This window comes from Lepisosteus oculatus, chromosome 4 (assembly GCF_040954835.1).
Source record: "Lepisosteus oculatus isolate fLepOcu1 chromosome 4, fLepOcu1.hap2, whole genome shotgun sequence".
Lineage (NCBI taxonomy): Eukaryota > Metazoa > Chordata > Actinopteri > Semionotiformes > Lepisosteidae > Lepisosteus > Lepisosteus oculatus.
In genome coordinates, this window is record NC_090699.1 from 23015131 (window position 1) to 23038783 (window position 23653).

At 38.3% G+C, this 23653-nt stretch overlaps 1 protein-coding gene across 49 annotated transcripts in view; it reads right to left on the reverse strand.

The window, feature by feature from the left end:
• ank3b (ankyrin 3b) overlaps positions 1–23653 on the reverse strand; it is a 202948-nt gene that overhangs the window by 78043 nt on the left and 101252 nt on the right. The window contains exon 1 of one of the 49 annotated variants that reach the window (XM_015346611.2): positions 7884–7990. The exons of 46 other annotated variants lie outside the window; for them this stretch is intronic. In XM_015346611.2, the coding sequence (XP_015202097.2) occupies positions 7884–7886 (3 nt within the window). In that variant the 5' untranslated portion in view covers positions 7887–7990. Of the gene's footprint in view, positions 1–7458; positions 7480–7562; positions 7855–7883; positions 7991–23653 lie in introns of those variants that run through there. 2 more of the 49 variants (XM_015346605.2, XM_069188954.1) reach the window with 2 other exon arrangements.

The following is a 23653-nucleotide window of genomic DNA, read 5'->3' on the forward strand; positions in this document are numbered from 1 at the left end:
AGTCAGAGAAACACTCCAGTTAACTGAAGTTGCATGAAAATAAGCATAGACAGTATAACAGGGTGAATACCTTCTCTCTCTCAAAGCAGCATTGTGGTAAAAACAAAATATTTATCGTGAACAGGAACCCAAAGAAACAGTGCTCCCCTGAAAAATGCACACACTATAGCTTTAGTTTGCATAGGTTTTCTTCCAACTAGTTAAATCACTAGCAGCATTTAAACATATCATGATTAATATTTTTACAGGCCTTTAAGTGATACAGATTAAGATTCTTTACAGTGTGCTACTAATCATAGCATTATCAGAAAGAGGTTCAGCAAGCAGTGCTGTCTTGCAATGACAATACTATATAATGTCTGACAACCTAAGGGCAGCATTAATTCAGTTAATACCTCAGTTAAATCAAAGATGGCTACGTTTCCAAATAAATATGCAAATATGCAGTATTGAACAAATTATTGGCCTTCCTGGCAGAGACTGCAGATGTGAAAATAATTGTGGCGACAGAAAATGACGAGGCATCAGAGCGAAGTAACGTGAAATGATCTCATTGATTTTTCTTTGTGACAGTGTTGAAATGAAAACTAGATGTTTTGTTTTCACAATGATAGCAGGCTTTGTGGATCCCCAATGTAACACAGGTGAGGACCTCCCTCCCTCTTCGCTCTCTGGATCAGTGGATACTCTTACACCCCCTTTCACGGAAGGCCATTCCGAGCACAGCTGTCTCAGGAAAGCCATGATGGGCGTTTGCGGCTGCACTGTGATGCTGATCGGCAGGGCGTGCCTGCTCAGAACGAAGCCACCTTCACTGAGCACTGTTCAGTTTGCTCATGTCATGTGATACAGTTTCCAGCGCATATGAAATAGAAAATTAGACCATGTGGTAAACAAAGGAAAAAAAAATAAAGTACACATTTGTTCTGTAGTCAGCAGGTGGAATTTCATTATAACATTATGACCATAGAGAAGATATTTAGTCAAAGTTAATATCAGAATATAAATAAAATAAATTAAATAGATCTGTTAATACAGTGCAAAAGATCATATTCAAATTTGTTTCTGCATTTTAAATTGGATGATAACAGTGCAGACATATTTTCTCTGCACAGCGCAATGCAAGGCAAAGGCTATGAAGTCTCAGTGTGATCCATGTAATTTCAGAATTGCTAAAGCTGAAATGTAGACAAACAGTGAAGATATAATGGTTATAAACCACACTTTTCTCTGGAGTGAACTTGGGGTGTAGATCAAAGTCATCAGGAGTTTGAAGGACAGACGGTAATGGGTCTGCAGAGAGTCTATTACAAACATCCTAAACCTAGCTTCATTTGTCTATCACCAGCCCCTGCTAGTTCTCTTCAGAAATAACCAGCAGTTTTCCTTTCCTTTCACAGCAACATACTGAGGTGAGGTGTGGTGGTCTGGGCTGAAAGCAGTCAAATGTTCTTTATCGACTTAATAACCTGCTGTCTTAGATCCAGTGTTGGCAAGCTGATTTATACAGTCATTCAATTATCAAGACTGCAGCATTAAATGACAAACCTTGTCTCAGTCTCAGTCTCTGCTTTTTTTGGATGAATCACCCTACTGCTAGCCCAAGAGTGACTTCAATTTCCAATATTCAGAAGGAAAATTAAAATTATTATGACTGTGACAAAACACACTGTGTTAAATTGAGGGGTGTCATTAAAATAATAATATTCCCAAAATAAGGTGCTAATTAATATTCATGTAAGTAAATCATTCAGTAAAAAACTTTTACAGAAAAGGATCAGCAACAAAAATCGCCAAACCTGTAGCTTCCAACAGACTTGTGGAACAGCACCCAGCCAACATTTCCCTCTTATAGGTAGGCCTCAACCACGTTAACTGGTCACCCCACGAGGGCCAGGTGTAAATACTGTACTCTAATCCTGCTTCTAATTCCCCCTGACAGACAGGTAAGGTTCCATCTATCTAGAGGAGCCAGGGTCTGCAACCTTTACAAGATGGTGGACTTACTATACAGAAGACATAATAAACACAACAAGAGACAGTTGTGGATCCACAACATAAAAAAATTCAGAGGCAGTCAAAAGAAATAATGCCAAACACAAACAATAAAATTAATAATAACCCCCACGTACTAATAGTCTTTAGATTTTCCATGTGTACTGGGATGAAGACCCTGTCCTGGCCAAGTGAGTACTGTGTGTTATGTGTATGACAAGACCTCACTCTCAAGGTCACGTGACCGATACAGGTAGTGAAAACCAAAAGCAGTATTTCATCACCGTGGCGAAGAAGCTTTATGATGTAGCAAAAATTCACAACAGCAGAATGTAGCGACTGGATTCTTTTAATATAACCTAACTCACCATTGAACCATGGATAAAGTCAATGGTAAAGCCAGTACTTAAACTGGACGAGTACATGCATCCCTGGCAAAGCCAGCCTGAGCACACAGAGCTGTGTAATGTTCTGTGAGGAAGTGTGTGTAAAAACACTGACACAGCTGGAAAGCAGTGTGGTTCACAAGAACACAGCAAGGGTACTCTCCCCACAGGATGCAATACATACACAGAAATGCGCACATGTGCTCACACTTGGACACACACCACATAACAGATGTTTTCAGTTATGTAACACCAACCCCTGGAGAGCTTCTCCCGCTTTTCATGAAGCACAGTCCCTAAGTGTAATTGTGTCCAGTGTGTTGAATACCAGATTTGTATCTCCGGGACCCAGAACTTGCAACACATCGACAATTTAGAAAAAAAATTCAGACACAAAGGAGACACAAAAACTATTGGTAAACAGAAAATTATTCTTGTTTCTCTTTTACACTTTTTGAAAATTGGAAATGGATATTATTAAGTATAGTATTAAACAGCACACCTATCCACATTACGGTACATCCAAAAATTCAAGAAAATGCTTCTTCAAAAAAGCCTGTATATGACAGGGCTGAATGGCAAGAAGATATCACTAATTCAGCCCCTTGAAAAAGCCTATAGCAGGATGATGCAAGATTACATACCATTTTCTAATACACATCCTTCGGGTTTAATGAAAAAATGAAATGAAATATACAGTATTCCACTCCAAAAATGTGGAATAAACCAGGATACCCCCCAATTCACTGGCAACTACATACAAAGAAATACACTAAGCCCTTTCTCAGAATGCCCATGAAAAGGCCTGGCCCTGCATTAAAACCCAGAAAAACAGCACGGCCCTCCTGTCCTGGAGCAACGAGAGGGACACGCACAAGGGAAACTGCTGCCGTGTTTCGAGCTGTGGGAAAGAGAGGCCACCAAACCTGAATCTAGAAATCACCTCACAAGCTTGTTTTCCCAGGGCATAAATCCCTGGCATAAATATACAGTATATGACGTTTTGTTTCACAACTACATTTATATAGGAAAGAAAAGAACTATCCACACTGTGTGTTAATGGTGGAGAAAATTGTGTGCAGACCGAAACTTAACTGAAATTAGATTAAAAAAGTATTATAGTACTGGCAAAATCCTGCTGTGGAGGTTTTTCAGAAAGTATTTAAAATTGTAATGGAATTATTTAAAAGAAATTTCAAAACAGATTGAAAAAAATTTGGTCAGCACAGTGGCACTGCAGTTACCATTGGGTTAAATTCTGCACAGGAAGCATTATCTGTGTGGAGTTTGAATGTACTACCCGTGTTTGTGCGGGTTTCCTTCTGGTTTCCTCCCACAGTCCAAATAAATACTGCTATGTTAATTGGCTAGTAGGAAAATTGGAGTGAGTGTGTGCCCTGTGATGGACTGGCATCATGTCTAGTGCGTATCCTGTGCCTGTTGCTTGCTGGGGTAGTCTCTGGCTCCCCCACAACCCTAAGCTGCAGTCAGAAACACATGAGTTGATGAAAGTAAAAACATAATTCCACAGATGTGACAAAAATATGGAGAAAGTCAACCCAATGGACTTCTTCAAGATCACATCAGACACTAAGTGTGGACACTAAGTGAAAGTACATTTAAGTCGGAGAATAAGAGAATCCTCCTTACACAAAGGTGTCTGGAATAAATTGTTGCATTGCTGAAGCTGGTACACATCAGCATGAGATTCCACATCTGGATGGTCTCCTCTTGTTTGACACTTCTCTTATGTCATTATGTACCCACATCTTCCCATTTTAGCCAAAATGCGGAGTGAAACAGAAGCCACAAAAAAAAAGCACGAGAAGAAAAACTTGCAAACCTGTTTTTACAAACATATTTTCCTGGTTTACAGTAAATGTCTGGATGTCCCATCTACCCAGTAATCCACTTCATCAGAAAGCTGCTTATCTTAGCGAGGGTCACGACAACCCAGATCCCACCCCCAAAAGTCTGGGGCACAAGGCAAAACTGAGAAAACCCAACTGTTCCCCCACTGGATAGGAGTCAGGGATGAGGTATCCAGCTAGTTTATGTAAAGCAGCGTTCCACTGCATATCCTGCAGTTATCTTTGCTGGTTAAAACTCAGCAGTGTGCAGTGCTATTTTTGGCAGTCAGTTACTCGCAGATTTGTATCTGTAGCTGCTCTCGAGTGCTTTGTTAAAATTTAGAGACCAGCTATTTTATTGTCATACTTATCTCCATAGACTATCGACATCATACCAGAAACTTTGCCAAGAGACAGGAGCTTACAACTACAGAATAACATCTAAAAAACCCCACAGTCAACACTGCCAGTAAAGTCAGTGGCAAAAACGTCATGTAAACAAGTCAGGGATAACAGTGTTTTTCCAAATTCAAATCAGAACATTTTCTTGAGTTTCCCAAGCAAAACCTTTCAAAGCTCTCCTGTGCAACGAGGACACTAGATAACTCGCCTCACAAAAAGGCTGTATGAAAATTGTTAGCAAAATATATATTTATTTTTTATTTCAAAGTAGAATATAGCTGAGAACCAAGGAAAAGATAACATTAAGCTTTGGTCTAATTCTTCACCTAACATAAGTCATTCTTTATTTCTGGGAGGTGTATGCAACATGTACAGTATGACACATCTCATAAGCTCTTTAATGAAGACCTCTCCATGTGAAACTGCAATTAGTTTCCCTTCGGATGCACGAGATAAACATATTTTGGCCAATGACTGGTGAGAAAATGACATTTCTGTCAAGCACGCTTATGCACAGCACATGCAAGTACTTAAGGTTTGCCAATTAAACCAAAACACCACAAGCTTCCCTACTATTGTTTTCAGACCTGGTTACATGATCTTTACATTTCTTACACATCAGCTGCTTGTCAATGTCTTGCTGTATGCAGCATTTCTATTACGGGTCAACACCAGAATGTTGTGCATGGAACCTGTGATAGCATACCAAGTGAGTGTCTTGTTTTTTCCCCCAGGAAAAAAGAAATAACCACGTGCAGAACTTTACCTGCAAACATGCAACTTATAGTCTACTGACATTGTGGCTCAAATAGGTCAATCACATCCACTACAATGGCTGAGTGAGTCTCTTCCCTGTTGTGCTGATGGAAGAAGATCTCTAATTCACATTGGACTTTTGTATGACCTGTCTGCATATAGCATTTGTTCTTAACCTCACAGACAATGGATTTATTGACTACGCAGACTTACCTAAGTAAATGCTTTACTATTTGTATTTAGCTAGGCTGGTGATGGTGATGTACAGACAATAAACACAGAGGAGTAAACAATTTCTGAGATTTTAAAACTCTTCTGGATTGTTAGACCTTAGCTAAGGTATAGTTTTTATTTGCACTTTACTTCTTAAGCCTGGTACCTAATGACAATGGGCACAGAGAGAAGGAAAAGCCCTGCAGAATTTTCTGTTGGTAATTCTCCAAGGTAGAGATGTGCTTTTGACATATATGGTGAACCCACTCAGAAAAGGTGTTGACAGACAATTCCATCACCCATATGCTGTTTGAGACTCTGCAGTATGAGAAATCTTAAGATAACAATTTACATACTACAGTTCATAGCTCTCTTATCAACAAGCATTTTACTTGCTAAGCTGTGTAGTGTTGCAGAGAGAAACCACAATTCTTTAGAAATACACATGGATGTGATACTTAGAATGTTCTAAAATAACCTGGTCCATTTGCTTTTTGTATTTTCTGTTCCTAGTGACAAGCTATCACCCAAACTAATTAAATTATTTTATAAGTAATAGCACTATTATTTATACTAATTAGAGACAAATTTGATTTTTCTTTTAAAGTGAAGTTATTTTCAGAGTAATTTCTTAAACAGAGGTCTTCTAGGAAGAAGAAGCAGGAAACACATTGTATAAAATTAAAGTGCTTAGCAAGATTAAGACACATAGTTTTCTTTATCATTTGGCATTTTGGCTGGATATGCAGCACACTAAAGTCTCCCTATCATAACCTGTGAGGCAGAAAAATGTGTCTGCATTGATTTAAGCTGGTGTTTCTAGCAGGTTAGCATAGAACATATGACTAATCAAGATGAATTTCAGTCAGAATTTAGCCATATTCAGTATGCTTTGCACATGTTTCTGAAAGGAATCCTGTCTTTACAAATATTTACACAATCCTGTCTGCCAAACGTTCAAGTAGCAACAATATTGACATTATACGACACCGAAATGTGAAAACATTCATAATTGTGTTTTTACGATGTGAGCTGGTGTTTTGATTTGAGACAAAGCTATACACCCACCTCATTAAACAGGACATTTGATGTAGTTATTTCCACACAGTTCCTGCCTTGAGTCTTTACTGTACATGGACCTCATTTTCTGTGCCCAGTTATAATCAAGAATGGTGCTGATCACTAGCATAATAAAACAGCCCAGAAAGAAGTGGTATCTGTGTTAACAGAAAACTGACAATAGTGAAAGCAAACACACATAATTGAGGCAGGACAGCATTCACCAATATGGCATTACAATGAGTAAAACCATTTTATTTAAAAATCCAATGTCTTAAACTCATGCACAGAACTAAACTCAGGTTAGTGCTTTTACAAGGTCAAGTGGTATTCTACACAAGGCAGAGAGAGTGTTTTCTAGTGCATAGTCCACTGATCTCACAATCTGTGCACCTCATGCTCTAGTACCTCTCCAGAGACACGTTACTGTCCCCACATACTGAGGATCCTTGAGATGGCAATAATCTGTCATCTGTGAGAGCTGGACACCAAAGCAATGATGCCTCCCGCTTGCATATTCCTTCTCAACTGCAGAACTGCTCAGCCTGGGTCATAAGCAAGCCAAGGTCAGATGGCTCAAAAACATGCAGAGAGGATCCTCTTTAATTCCTTCCTATAGAAACACATAAATCTAGGGAAGTCATAACCTTTTGACGTGCTTTAACGGGAACCGTAACCAGTTTAAGCACTCTTCATGTACAATGCAGTCATACTATACCTAGCTGTAAACAAGGAAGCAAAACCACATACAACACAAAATGATTTGCAAAATTTCTCGACTTGAATTCCTTTCTCACCATAAGAAACACAACAATCCTGCAGCACCGCTCAGACACCACCGTTAAAACAAAATACAGCAGACCGCGACTTCCGAAGACGGGTTTTTAAAGAAAACACTTACTGGTGTCAGGAACTCTGCTCCCTCCTCCACTGCCATTTTTCCTGCAGTTCAAAATGAAACCTGAGTATTGAATTAGCCAACCGATGGGATTAGGAAATGCACAGTGACATTATGCCACAGCTAAAAATACCTGCTCAGAGTAAATGTAAGCAAGTGTTCCAGGGCTAACCTTTCCTATAAAGAAGTAAAGCACGGACAATTCCAGCCACACCGAAATAAACTGAAGCAATCTAATGTCAACAAGGACAAGCAGTATCAGTAGTGCCGTGCAGACCACACATACAGTAGCAGAGCCCAGCTAAGGACTGCTCCCTGACTTACCATATTTGTAGGCTCTCAGAGTCACTCTCTAGTCACTCAGAGTACATGTAATCATGATATGTAGGGAACCAAAATAGCAGCAGTATTGAATGCTTTGCTAGGACTCCGCCGGCCTGCCTGCCTGGAATCTCTTCTGTGCAAGCCTTATTGTCATTGTGCTTATCAGCTCTTTCCCCCACAATGCAGTCCATGGCAGGCAGACTGTCTCAGGCAGCCGCCACCATTAAGAGCAAATCAGCCATGCTGTAGGAGGGCCGTACAAAGTAAACTGCCCCAGCTTAGGAGGATTTGGGTGTATTTCCCCTGGCATTAAGAGCTCTCTGTTCTTGCTGGAGCCAGTGCTATAATACTGGCCAGCAACCCTCTAGAAACTGTTTCCCCACTGACTGGGGACACAGCTCAGTAGCAGGCGAGAGCAATGTGTTGAAAACTGTAGATGTACATAATTCACTCTGAGATTTTGAAAAGATTGCTGACTGAAGCTGTTCCTTTTGCTTTCGTTAGAGAAAGGCAGTAAGTTTGTGACACATACCCAAGTTTCTTGTACTCATGTAAAATGGAAATGTGAGATCACTGTACAGTATATATAAAGATGGTAAATTTCCTGCTAAGTAAAATATTTCCTTTCACAGGACATGGGACCAAGAAAACGTTCAGCAGCATCTTTCTTGTGACCAGTCATATTGTATCCAATCCATCCATCTTCTAATCGCTTTATCCAACACAGGGTCATAGGAGAGCCAGAGCCTATCCCAGCAAGCAAAGGGCACGAGGAGGGATACACCCTGGATGGGATGCCACTCCATCACAGCGCACAGACAGGCAGAAACACTCAAACTAGTGCTAATTTTCCCAAAGGATAGTTAACCCTTTGGTATGTCTTTGGACTATGGGGGGAAACCAGAGCACTTGGAGATAACCCATGCAAACATGGGGAGAACATACAGACTCCACACAGACAGCACCCCAGGTCAGGAATTGAACCCAGGGCCCAGAAATGCAGAGGTGCTAAAGGAGATACGTGATAAACAGCAAACAATTGTTTTAGTGCTTATTTTCAACTAAACATTTATCATAAATATTTTTCCTCTGAGAATGAGATTGGTGACAAAGAGCCCTGCTAAAACACAAATCAGCCAACTAAAAACAGTGAAAGAAAATACCTCTGGGGTTGCTAATCAACTGACAAAGAAACAGGAAGAAAAGTGAGACACAGAACACTCTGATAAATATTTGCAGTTTGCAAAAGTGTTTTAATATACAGTATAATTATATGAACATTATGAATAATTAAACTTGCCAGTAGAGAATATATATTGTGTGGCATTGTTTCATACTTTAAAAAGAAGAATTTTTGCAGAATAAAAAGTCTATGCTACTTTTAAAATTTATTTATGTACCATTTGCAAAGAAAAAATAGACATTTAAATAGTAAAGTTTTCTGGACTATACAGCCAAATATTATTTTCTGAATTAAAGCTGGATGACATCAAATGAGTATTATTCCTCTACAGAATAATACATTCACCAAAGCATAATCTAACAAAACAAACAAACAAAACTAATTTGCTGAAAGCAGAACTGACAATTCTACTTGGTAAACAAATAATAAACTGCATGTGTAAATGTCCGCAAAAAATGGTTATAGAAAAACCCTGCCTTAGGCTGCAGAATTTATCTTATGAATATCTGTATACTTTTCAGAGGTCTGTTTAAGAACAGCCTAAAAAAATTAAAATCTCTCCTGAAGCAATACACCATGCATCACCTTACACAGGTGTATACACTTGTCATACAAACGTTGAATAATTCATTTTAATGATAGCACACTTGAAAAGGAATGCAACTTGCATATTGCCTTATAAGCAGCACTTATGAAAACTTAAGAACAAAACAAACAAAAAATAAGAATAAAATAAAGATTCCACTAAGAAAAGAATCTTAGCTAAGAAAGTTGAATTGTATTCGAAGTCAGTGCTAATTACATCTCAAGACAATCCCTAGGTGTCAAAAATACAGATTTTACTAAAATAACAAGGCTACACTAGTTTTACTCTCTGGCTCAGAAAATGTCCATTTCATCTTAGAGTGGTCTGCTAAACAAAAGACTATCTGACCCCTATCTTTTTGATCGACTCAGTTAAACCAACTGCTGAGACCTAGAACTTAAACCGGTGCTTTGAAATGGGTCTCCGACGTCTGTATACTTCTTGGGGAAACCCAGCCTAGAACAACTTGGGAGTGAACATGACTTCACTATTAGACCTCGAATGAAACAAACACACATCCATCCCTTCTGTAATCCGATTATCCAGTTCAGGGCAGTAGTGGGAGCCAAATCCTACCCAGGCAAACAACAGGGCACCGGTCCATCACACTCACACCAGGGTCATTTTTTCCAGAAGCCAATTAACCTACTATTCCAGTATGTCTTTGGACTGTGGGAGGAAACAGGAGCACCTGGAGGAAACCCACATGAACACAGAGAGAACATATAAACTCCACGCAGATTAAACACACCCCAGGGCCCCAGCACTGTGAGGCAGCAATGCTAATTACTGCACCACTGCGTAGCCCCTGAAAGAAATACTTCACAATCAAGTACATCTGTAGGGAAGACAGCGACGGCACAATATATAAGAAATAGCTGCTCTCAAAACTTGAGCAGAAAAAAAAAGTCTAAAAAAGCTCCAGCTGACATGTTCAACAGTGCTGCACTGCTCCTGAGCTTTTGTGAGGGTGTCATCCCCTCAGTGTGGACCAGAGCTTGGCTGGAACTTGATAGGTTCTTCAATCAAGAGAAACGTTCTGAATCTGTTAACTGTGTTAAGATTGAGAAAGTTAAAGTTGTGGTATAATATCTGGAGTTTCCTTATTTGGCTGTTTCTTTGGTAGTAGTATTATTTCTGGTCCTTCAACCTGGAAATATTGTTTTATTATGGTAAATTTAATTTCAAAAACTTTCCTTTCCTTGAGGGCGATTGCAAATCTTGGTCAGAGCTTTGAAGTGACATTAGCAAACACTTTGAATTTGATACGAAACATTAAACATTTTTCTAGTTTTGCATTTACATTTTTTATTCATGTTTGTTTTTTCCAATTCCACGCACGGAGATCCAGAGTCGGACAGGCTTTAAAGTATTATTCAATTAGAAATTTATTAAAACCTAAAAAGACAGGAAGTTTGACTTTTTAGCCTCATGATCCATTCAATGAAGTGATTAAGATCAGAGTGGCAATGAAAAACAGAGGTCCCTTCAGCCCTCACAAACTGTAATTGCCCATCCTGGGTCTACATCATACTGTATTGTGTATATCGAACACTTTTAAGAATCTACTGTAAAACCCCGGAGTCAACTGTGAAAGTGTGTGGAAAGGCATTTGGACAGAGAAGCCGAGAAGAGGACCTTTGTTACATGAAAGGGCCAGGGGCGATGGATCAAGAGCCCCAGGTTCTTGCTGTTGAGGCCGAGACCCTGGTTCCTTCCAGTAAACGGCTGGAGAGGATCCTCCGGTCAATGAGCTCCTAACGAGCAAAGGAGCTCAATGGGCTGAATGGTTCCACTCTTTTATAACCCATCTTATGTTAACTAGCTCCAACAGAAGACCAACCCAAAACACGGGGTCACCTCCTAGGGGCTGTGGCACCGCAACAGTGTGTCCATAGGATGAATAACTGTTTCATATCACATTTCCAAATATTTCACGTATGGAAACAGTCAAAAAGAAGAAAAAAGAATTACTCTATATTATGACCAGGTATTACTCTTCTCCTGTCCTACATGTCTGACCTTTCTTAGAGGGCAAATGCTCAGTGTTTGTTGCCTATAGGGTTGGATGTACAGTAGCTGCGTGGTGTTGGCAAAAACACCAAAATAATCAACAATGTGTTTTCTTAACAAGTTAAAACATTTAGAAAAATGAAGCACCATTTGTTTTGTTATTTTAAGTGGATGTCTCCTGACAGGTTTTAAATCTGGAGCACTGAGAAAAAAACCGAAACCATGCTTCTGTCTAAGTGGGCCAGGCTAAAATTACAACCAGCTAAAAATATGTGCGACTTAATTGGATAGAGTAATTAGCTTTGTAAAACTGTAAAAGTATAATTCTATATTTTTGTATAAAAATACTTCTCCAAAATGCCACATGTAACTACAAAAATGCATACATACTGGGCATATGAAATGATATACAGATAAAGTTTCATGAGAGGTTGAGTAAAAAGTAATTGATGAATTAATATGAAAATGACTTAAATTGTTATTTAATACATTAGAACACAAAGGAAAAACATATTCAAAAATGTTTACTTTGAAATGCTATACAAGAATAAAGATGGTTCAATTCCACATCAATCTCAAGTAATTACCTCTCTATAGTAGTTCACGTGTTTTGTCGTTTCTCAGCTAGATTTGGATTGTCTGTACCATCTACATTCGACTGCTGCTGTTACCAAGATGATTACGGACCACAGGTATGGTTTGTTTACTCATTCCTTCCCAGGAGGACAGAATAAAAAAAAAACAGGATTCAACCATAAAAAACTGTGAATAACTTTTCATTTAAAAAATCACTGAAAAGAACAAAAGGTTAATGGACGATTTCTGCAAACACTTCAGTAGATAATTAAAATGCCTTGAAACAACCTAATCAGAAGGACCAACCATCCCAAAATTATTCCAACCTGCTGGATTATTCTGTTAAAATGGCCCCGTCATCCTCCATTATCAACAATGTAACTTTATGTTTTGAGCCTTACTTCTTCATAAAACACCAGTGAAATACACAAGTGGACACTAAGCAGAAGTGCATTTATAATGGACAACATTTTAAACAACAGGCTTTGCTTTACACAAAGAGAAGTAGGTGTCTAGATCAAGCCCTGTTGTATACCCTGGCTTCCTTCAAGCAGGAGCTGGATGTGATCCTTGGATCAATTACCTCCTAAAACAATGTAAGGTACTGTAGATGTCATTTGTATCCTTATATATGTTATTATACAATAATCTGTCCACAAGAGTTCTAAATTGTTTCTGCAGAGGTTTTGAATACAGCTGATCCAAAAGTGGAGAGGCTATTTCAAATAAGACATAAAAATCATGAAGATTATTACAGTATTACTAATAACAATAATAGTGTATATCATACTAGCCTTTTTTATTTCTGCTAGTCTTAATTAACTGTAGTTCTGATAAACACTTGTACTTTGTGATTTATAATAATATTAATAATAATTTCAGCAAATACATTAAATCTGTTGAAGAGCAAAACAATCTCTGCATCACTGGCGTATGGGTTTAGATTCATTTCAGTCACTGAGTGGCCTCAAGGAAAAAAATATACTTCCAAAGAGCTGTGCAAAAAATAGTGTCTTCTATGTCAATACCAGTGGAGAACCTGCCTATGCAATACGCATAACCACAACAACATGAGACTTGAAACATTCTGCGATTTCTCTGCTGGCCTTTCTTAAACATACCGCACAATTGCCATGAATTAAAGTGATGTGCTGCAGGCAAACAGTTAATGCAGTAGCAAGGCAATGCATGATGGCTGTGCGCTCTTAAAAATTCACTTTCATTTTAAGACCATTCATCTTTGCTAGCACTGTAACTCCCCTCCAAAAGATACATTTCAATCAAAAAATGTAAAAAGGCGATTAAGGAAGGAAAATCTGTTCATGTTCATCTTAAACCTATTGCGTAATACAAGTAAAACCTGCACAGCTGAGGCAGTTCTGGCCAAGGTTATGTTCTCGATGGCTCGCTATGAGGACGGGGAATACACATGTGGGTGTTCTTTCGTGACCCATTATCACAACATGTGAGTAATAGCTCCAGGTTAATGGCAGTTCCCTCCTGCATCTGCTTTCTGCTGGGCACCGACTGCAGTCATCGATATAAAAATATCACTGCCTCTTGGTGTGACGCATTACTGCACTGTAGCTCGGCTACCTTTCCCTCGTCGTTCTAATGCGTTTGGTTTCATTTTAAATATTTACAGCGCGCGTCCGGGGCACAGAGCGAGCGCGAGGCGCAGTTTCGCGTACTGTACCTCGAGATTGCGTTCACGCGACGTTTTCGCTACTTAACCCCTCCTAAAAATCCGAGGTTTCAAATTTCATCCCAGTGACACTTTCCAATTTAAAAATTTCCGGATGGTCTCTCTGCGATGCTCATGGTCATGTCGGTTGCTTCATTAATTCATCAAATCAATAGCTTCCGTCTGCAGAGACTTACTACCATGACCTTCCCTGTCATCTACCCTCCACGGGCGTAGCCTACATGCAGTAAGGCTGTCAAAGCAGTAGACCCTCAGCTTATTACATGTATTCTTTAGCTAGGTTTCATTCCCATACAGTACATTGCATGGTAGACAACATATTGTACTTGTATTTTTTAATGTAGATTAGCAGGGTCCGTTTATCACCTCAGTGCCCTGCTGTCACCCTGACATGTTCTTGCATATCAAAGCTTAATGGCTGAGACTACAGAAGAGGTCAGATACCCTAGAGAGAAACAGAATGCACAGCGGGTCCAGAAAGAGAAGGAGTGCAGCCGAAGGTAGTTCCTGCTCTCTGCTACCCACTAACCTGCTCACTTGTGACCAATGATACCGTTTCCTGCTATCCTTTCAGACTTCCGCTTCGTCATTTTTTTCTCCCTAGTCTAAATCCTTTTTGAGAAAGGCCAGGTTTATTTCCCAGGTTGACCTTTGTCTGCTGGGAAATGCCTCCCATGTTCAGAATGTCACTCAGTTGCCCCTTTTCCCCGACTCTGTTCGGCTTGGTCAGTGTCTGTTGAGGACAGAGGAGCTCAAACACTTGTCTCCTTGAGAACGGAGTATTGTAAAGCCCCCCACTTGCTGTTATTGTTAAGATGACACAGCACAAAGCACAGGATGTTCAATTCCCAGCCGACAGAATTTAACCAGCTTGGCAGGCTGATGTGCATATCACACCTGATCTCGAGTCTCTACACCGGCATCCAGCTGAGTGTCAATCATAAACATTTGCTCATGACTTTCAAGTCTTTAGTGTCTTGTCCTTCCTTACACTGCTGACCTTTTGTCAGCTTATATACCCAGCTGCAATCTGAGATCTGTTGATCCTTTGTCTGTCCTCAAGACCATGAGTGATTCGATCACTCAAATCTTACAACCGGTTTTCCAAATGGCTTCTTAATCATTATTCTTTTCACTGTTTGTGTTCTACTTTTTATGAATGTTGCCTGTTGTTATATACTTGTATAGTGCCTTAGGCACTCTTCTTGTTAATGTGGATGAGACAAAAAATGCTTTTAAAATGTTAGCCTTGCACATTATTCTTTTCCTGCCCAATCTTGAGTTTTTCTAAGGTTTTATACACACGGTATATCATATACATACATTATTAAATCTATCGTTTTGATCATATGCTCTTTCAGAATGAATGGTTATGCACAGGCACTGCTTTGAAGAATATATGAATTGTGAAACACATTACCAAGGAAAGCATGTTGCATACAGACAGAACAGCAAATCCATACACAAAGATCAGGGCAATGAAAAAAGAGCCTCTGTGGCTTCAGCTCTAGAGTCTGCAATGCATGTTCTCTGAAGCTTTAAGGTGAAATGAAATCAATGGTCCTACATCAGACCCTAGTGGAGAGCAATTAGCACAACAATGTCACCATCATCCAACTACCCAGCTTAAACATCATGCAGCTATAATTCAAATGCAGAGATGTGCCAGTGTTAGAATAGCTCAGCAAACCTCCTCTATGACAGCGTATATTGCGCACTTTCTAAAGTCCTAACAGTATTTATGACTTATTAGTCCGCTTATTAGTCTGTGTTTGCCTTTTAACTGTCCAATCCATATTATTATGCCCAAAAATCAGACTCTATGCTAAATTGAAACAAAAGGAAACACTAAGAGACACTTCTTTGGTGTCTGTTCACAATATTACAGTACATCTTGGTTTAGACTCCTGTACATTTTTCGTAGCCTCCCAGGAGTACTGATTACCTTTCTTCTGGAAGCTCCATCAGTAGCAAAATGTAGACAGTTTACTAAATAATTACTCCCAAATCTTCTGAGATGACAGATGAAGTGTGTGTGGAGCAGCAATTTATTGATAAAAATATAATTTTCAAAGTAATACTAATGGTGACAATCCATATTTATTTCTGACAGGAGACATGTGAATGATTTAACATTAACAGGAGCTCACCTGCTAGATGTTTTATTTAAAGTCTCCAAAAGACATATACAGGTCAAACAATTTGATGCTAGTCATTTCCTTTAAAGAGAACAGACAGCAGTAAAATGGAAAGTAATAAAGCCAAAAACTTATCAATCCAAAAGAATAAGCAAAATTCTCTGGGGCAGAGCGGTGGCTCTGTGGCTAAGGATCTGTGCCTGTGACTGGAAGGTTGCCGGTTCAAATCCCATGGCTGGCAGAGGAATCCTACTCTGTTGGGCCCCTGAGCAAGGCCCTTAACCCCAACTGCTCCAGGGGCACCGTGCAATGGCAGACCCTGTGCTCTGACCCCAAGCTTCTCTCCCTGTCTCTGTGTCTGTGTCTCCCTGGAGAAAAGCTGGGGTATGCGAAAAGATGAATTCCTAATGCAAGAAATTGTATAGGGCTAATAAAGAAATATTATTATTATTATTATTAAATAGCATACTGTATTCTACTAGGCTAGAGTATTTAAAAAAATCAATTTTCCTTAACTGAAATCCACTGTGCTGTCCCAAAACCATTTAAATTGGAATTTCAAAAAGCCTTCAAATATAAAATACAGAACATCATTGCATGACACAGAAAACAACATATCCTTACAGCTAACGGAATATGTCTGTGGTGAAGTACTTAAAATAACAGTCATTGTCAAGAAAGTGAAACATATGCAGCTGCTTCTAAATTCACAAAGGACTATTTCCCACTTGAACTGCTGCGTGTGTCTTCTCTTGAACATTCTGGTTTGTACGAGTCCAAACTGTCTCATACAGTACATTCCAGATGCAGCTCAGTATAGCAGCTGCCATCTGCCTCCCATTTGAGATGAAACTGCACCTGGACAGGATCTGCAATAGAAAAACATCCCCATCGGCCCCCAGTGGTTTGCCTCAGCAATGCTGTGTCACAGGGACGCCGACTGCCAGAATCAGTCAGGTGAACGAAAGGGGGGTCTCTGACAACTGGCTTGGCTGAGAGGGTCACCCACAGGGGTGCAAGAATCTTATCTTTCACATAAGCTGCACAACTGACGAGGTGTTGCATGTAAACAGTTTTTGAAGCAGCCTATTGCTTGTCTGGTTCCCCATGCATGGAGAGAACTGCTGTACGCCCCTAACGAATTACAGTACATCCTCGCAGGTCACACAGAGTTCAATGACCACTTAATATTGGCTACATTAAGGTGCTCTCCCACCACAAAGAGCTAAAATCAACAAAATCCATCTCCTTTTCAGAAACTGATTATTTTTACCCATCGAGAAAGGTATGCCTCTTCAATCACAAGTAGGTATTTAAGTTTAAAACATTTATCTCGATGTCAAAATGCATTCTATTTTGGTTTTCAGCGTTTCCCTGTACTTTCTCGGGGATATCAGTCTGTGCCAATCTCACTCTCTGTGTCCTATAGCAGGCCAGGTGCTGGAATGGCTGAGCTCCAGCAACTGCATCTGCTGCACAGTGTAGACTCTCTTCTCCAGCCATTTCTCGGGCTACTCATTCTCACTGCAGTGTAATTGCTTCTGACATTTGGGGAAAAAAGCCATGAATAACTCATTGCCCTGCATGTGTGCCTTACAGCATTTGCACCCACCCAAGTATTAGTGTTACACTACAACACAGTGCTGTAACTGCAAACCAATCTATTATTTTCAGCCTGGGCATTGCGTGAACTGAACTTTACTTAAAAATTTTCACTGGGTGTTCTATTGATAGTTTCTACATGATAACTAAACTTGGGTCTGTGTAGAAATGTAGCTCTTCATTTAAAAAAAATCTAAATGATCCACTTCGGAAAGTGCACTTAAAAGGTATGGCTGGGTAAATGGAATTCTGTAAGAATTTCCGGAATTTGGAAATAGAATTATTTTTGCATCTGGGAAGGGGGCAGACTTACGACACATACCATTGCTTGTTTTCAGAACAAAGCATAAATGCAAAATAGCAGGGACAAAATATGTTCTGTATTTTAAAATATTTATTTTAAAGTTCAGAGCATCAAAAACAAGTTCAATGTCCTGAGCCTTTGGACCAATAACACAGAAGAGAATATTGAAAATGTGCTTAAAATAGTGTAGAATCTTCTACTCTACCGTCTATTTTATAACCTCTTAATCACACTGAAAGGTCCACAAGCTCTTAAACGTATTACTTGAGAAGAATCCATTTTAATTTGGTCACAGAAATAAAATCCAACAATACAGGAAAGGTTGCAGGCATCTTAAGCTAAAGTGGAGAATCTCTAGGTCGCAAACTCAAAAACAACACTCTTAAGAGAATACTCTTTGAGCAACTCTCAACATGCACTCAAAAATCCTCCAGGTACAGCACAGCTGAGTGTAACAACAGCTTGACAACAAAAATTCTTCGCAATACTCTTCACGTCTATACAGCCTGTCTGAAGTTCCTTTGATCAGCCTTTGATTCTATTTTCACCCGTCGTCGTGAGTCAACAAAAGAAACATTGCTACTGTATATCATCAGACTTGAAACCTGCACATTCCCATCATATTTCATTATTTTCATTTAACAAACTTTTTAAAAACTGGCTTTTTTATTTGGCAGATAAATCAAGACAGACATGGAACTACAGAAAAGTAAACATTCACAGCTTAGTTACACTTCTTCTTGTACTCCAAAATAGATGTTACGTCAGTAAACTAATTCTGACTTAAAAAACAGCGAAAAGTTTAGGTATGCATCATTTTTAGAAAATGTACCAGGTAAAAATACACTCATACTCTCATAAACCCTCAGATGGACTCCTATTGAAATGAGGAAAGGAAGATGAAAATGAGAGTAAAGCACAGACAAATAGTTAATTCAAAAACATTCAGAGGTTTATCCTTGAATTCTGCTTTTTCTCTATGCATTCAGATAATAGCCAAATTCATTGATGCCATAAAAAATACAATTCTGCCAATGTGCAATAGTGTTTGCAGCTTAGTTTCCTTTAATTGTACACAATATTGTACGAAAAACGTAAGTGTTTTTTCATACATTCAGCGGCACGTTTCAACTATTTCTACAGCTACCTCTAGCACATTTGCAAAATATTTATATATTTCCTTCTGTTGTGAGACCTTACCAAATGAATGGGTACTGATACATGTAATCAAATCTGATGCCATTTTATATGCATCGAATATGTATGTTGTACATACTCACTCTTGTATGTTAATGTTTTTAAAACACAAGGTTTTAATAACCAAAACATTGGTTAACAGGATTTATAATTTTATGGGAAAGATATATCCCTTCTCAGTCTAGACACATGAAAATCTTTCAGCCCTTTTAATATACATTTTGATTTTATAATGTGATTTCTATTGTGTTCAACAAAACCCTCCTTAAACTCATGTTTTTATTCTCATATGAATGACAGTTTTCAATTACACAGCAAAGATACGTTCTATTCTTGCCTCATGACATTCCGTAATGAGCTGATTGAATTCCAGATTATCTGGATCAATAAAAAAGCCAGACAATTTAATAGGTGCACTCTGATTCAGTTTATCTACATCCAGGGAAGACATGGGCTAGACAAATGGTTGGCCATCTGTCCCTCTAACATCCCCAGAGTGACCCTTTGTTTCACAAAGACACCACATTAATCTGCTTCATTTTATAAGCTTTTTAATTTTCTTCTCAGCAGTAGTGATCTCCAAATGAAAGGGATCATCTGAAAACACAAGACTACTTGAAATCATTAAACTAATCTGTATTTATCAGGAATACAATGTCGGGGCTTGAGGTTAAACATCCTTTCATTTTTTAAAAGTAAATTAAATGCGGGTGCACCAATCACACATCTTGTTCACACATTGCACTTCTGTGTGTTCGCAGTTAAGCATATTTTTGTTACTGTGTGGATTAATATATTGTATATTAAATGTTACAAAATGTGTAACAGGCATGGGTTTCTGAAAGCTCACAGATGGACTTCTTATGGTTCACCTCCTTTTTTTCTTCTCAGCTGATGACTCCAAATTTCACAGTACACTAGTCACAAGCGAAGCTGTGCATCTCATCTTGCAGTTTGGAAACAAAAATTCATTCTGAATGTTAAACAATAACAGATGGCTTTAATCTGGGGGTAAAGAAATAGTGTATCAGGTTCTTTGTGGAGTATTAACAATAAAACAAGCAATCATTGCATTTCATCTTAAAGTGGAGAAACCCTCTTCTTCAGAAAAGCCTTTACTTAACTGGCTCCATTCTTCACCCCTCTGCTTTTCTTAGTACCACCATCCATGTCTCCTCTATATATTTTAATTGTGTTTTATCTTGTGTGTTCTTCTTATTTATTGTTGTTGTCATCCTGTAAAGCGTTTTGAGAAGTCACCTTTAAAGGCCCTATATAAAATAAAGTTTAAAATTACTATATACAAATCATAAAGAGCATATCCTGTTTAATATGTCATTTTTACTGTCCAGCTTTAAGCATTTTTCAGATTTAGATCTGATTTAGAAGGAGAAAATGTGTTTAATGTGACTGAATAGTGAGTGATTGCCCATGAGATACAAATAATTCAATAGTTTGAATGGACACTGAGGTTGGCTTTAATATGCGTCAAAAATGCATATTAGAGCCAATTGCCCATAGAAATGAATGCATACTTCTGAACAGAAAACCAAGTGTGTGTGTTTTACTTTGCAAAGAGGATATTTTCCCAGCTGTGCAGTTGTGATGTTCAAAGGTCTTGTCAGCTTTCTGCAGTGTGCACCAGTCTTTTTCTGCTAGTCCATCTATTTTCCAGAGTTGCACAGACACTGGCAGACTATTCCCTGGAGACACCATTGATGGTCTGACTTTAAGAAACTATGACAAGCATTTCATTCCTTTGCACTGATCTTGAGTTGTCCTTTGAACATGAAAATGCTCTGAAAATCATCTTCAGAAGATGCTCTAAACATAAGCAGCTTTACCTTGGTTTGCAAATGAAGTCAATCCTACCATATACATTCCTGAATTTCAAAATTGTAAAATCAAAAGTGAATGGTCCTGTTTTACTTAATGAGGCTAGGAATGATTACCTGCAAAACTTAGCAGTTTTAAAGATAATGGCACATTTGGAAATTAATGGAAGTGTAACTTTTTTTGTCAAAGTTTTTTGTGACATTTTACTTTTGACTTGTATGTCATGTTCCAATATCAGATCAAATTCAGTGGATATGAATACAAGAACATTCTCACAAAAATACTATTCATAAAATTCTAATTATTAAGCAATGATTTGTATAGCATTTAATCTCTGACCTTTAAATGGTTTCAAAAGCATGGTGTACTGTTTTCATTCATTGGTATTATTAATCTTAAAAACAAAATTAACCATTTATATATATTACTAAAAATTAAAAAATAAACAAGCAAATAATAAAAAGAATCAATGTTTTAATGAAAGCAATATTGGTCTGGTGTAGCATGGAGAACAAATCAAACATTTTACTAAGGGCTGTGAGAATTGCTCTTACTAAATTCAACAGATTTGTTAAATCTTAAATTCATTCATTCAGAACAGGACAGAAATGATTTATTGTGATCTTGTGAAAAATCATAACAGTGAAAACTAACCTTTAAAAAAAACTTGGATGAATTCCTCACATGTTTGTGGCATAGAATAGATAGTTAGCTGTGTAGGCTGAGTAATATCACTGTCTGCCGAAGATCCTTTGCTTCTAATTAATAAGAGTCAGGAGGGGGTATACTAAATCCTCCTCTGCATTTGTTAAAATCTGTGAAATTAAACAAAAGGTAGAAAACAAAAAACGCTTCTTGTTTCCTCCTTATTAAAAACTATGCCAAGCGATATTCCATTGTGAAGAATTATAGTATACAACACAACACCAACTTTTTTCTTTAAAACCATAACAATTGGGATATTTTTTACATGAGGTTAATGAGCAACAGACAATGAGTTATTGGTAAAAGTAACTAGGGAGAAACAGGATGATCTGAGAAAGCACCGGTTTCATCATCTGTAAGAAATGGATCCTTAAATGAAATGTTTCTGGCTGTAAAAATACTGTAGCTGAAGTGTCCGTAACAGTTAAGCAGCCTTTCAAAACTTTATCCTGAAGAGCAGTCAGCATGAAATGTAAAATTAAAACACAACAATTGGTTTAATACCATTGCACCATAATTGACAAAAAATCAGGTTTTGTGCCTAGGTAATATTCAGCCTGATGATAGTTTTTTCTAACAACAAGACGGTTATGAAAAACCTTTCTACATGTAACACGAATCTCAAACTACTTCAGACAAAAGAAAAAGTTTCAACTTATTGGTTTTGATAATGGCTGTCCTTGGGATAAAATCTTAATGCCCATCCCAGGCTGCACTTCAAGCAAGAAAAGTGAACGACAGCTAATGTGAAGCATCATACTGCCATACACTCCTGCAATGGAGAAAAACCAGTGAGGCAGCCGGCAGCCAGGGAAAATTGTTACATTATAAAATCCTCAATTTGTTGATCAATTTATTGAAGAAACCAATATTTGCAATATTTTCTTAAATATAACTCTTTCAAGACAGACTCTTGATTTTCAACAACTAATTGCACCTTTATTTATTGAACCTGCAACAATAGGGCTTCACTAGAGGGCCATAATCAGGCAGAGAGCAATCCTTCATCTTAAAAGCTCAGCAAAACTCACAGCCCAAAGCAAATCCGCTATGAATTACTGATCACATCCTACTTTTACTTCTTTTCACTAAAGAACATTTTGTGAAAAATGTAAAATAAACCAACAATTTAGTTCAGTTGTGCATTGTGACCTAAAATTCCTTTTGTAAACCATGTTAAAAAATGAAAACTGAAGCCAGCAAAGAAACAGCCCTCAACAGCTGCAAAACGCTGATGACTTCACCAAGCAGTGCTCTAAACAGCCTGGCCATATAAATTATTTCTCCCTGGCTTACCTACAGATGTCTCCTGCAGCAGGAACACAAAAAAAGGAACTGAAGGTTCTATCCTCTTTTCATAACCTACATTGCCAAGCAGTCTGAAGACACAAAAAACAATTTCATTCAGGTACGGATATTAGTGATTTCTTTGTTTCTTTCAAATTTGACAATATGCACTCATTGCCCTGCTGACTCATCATTACAGGGCCAAGTAACAATTGCAGGAGTCAGCAGCACACATGACACGAGTCACATTGCATTCCCATGTCTACCTTTAGGTAGAAATGGATGACGTTCACAATCTACAGAGTGTCATTTCAAGGCTGTGCTTACTGTCTATCACCTGGAAGGTGCAAACAGTGTAACCCGTTCTTCAGAAACAACAAAGGCTTTCAAAATTTAATAACATATCTCATTAACTCATTAACTGTGTTTTAATATGTAAAACACAGGAAATCATTTTATACAGAAAAAACAACATTCATTCTTCTCTGTATTTCCAGATAAAGACAGATAAATTTTGGTCTTAGTGTCAGATTCCTTTACGTTTCTGAAATCTCACAATCTCCAAACGCCATTAAAAAAAAACATTTCTTCTTATAAAAGCACAGACCTTTCTGTCTCTTTCCACTCTGTACCCTTGC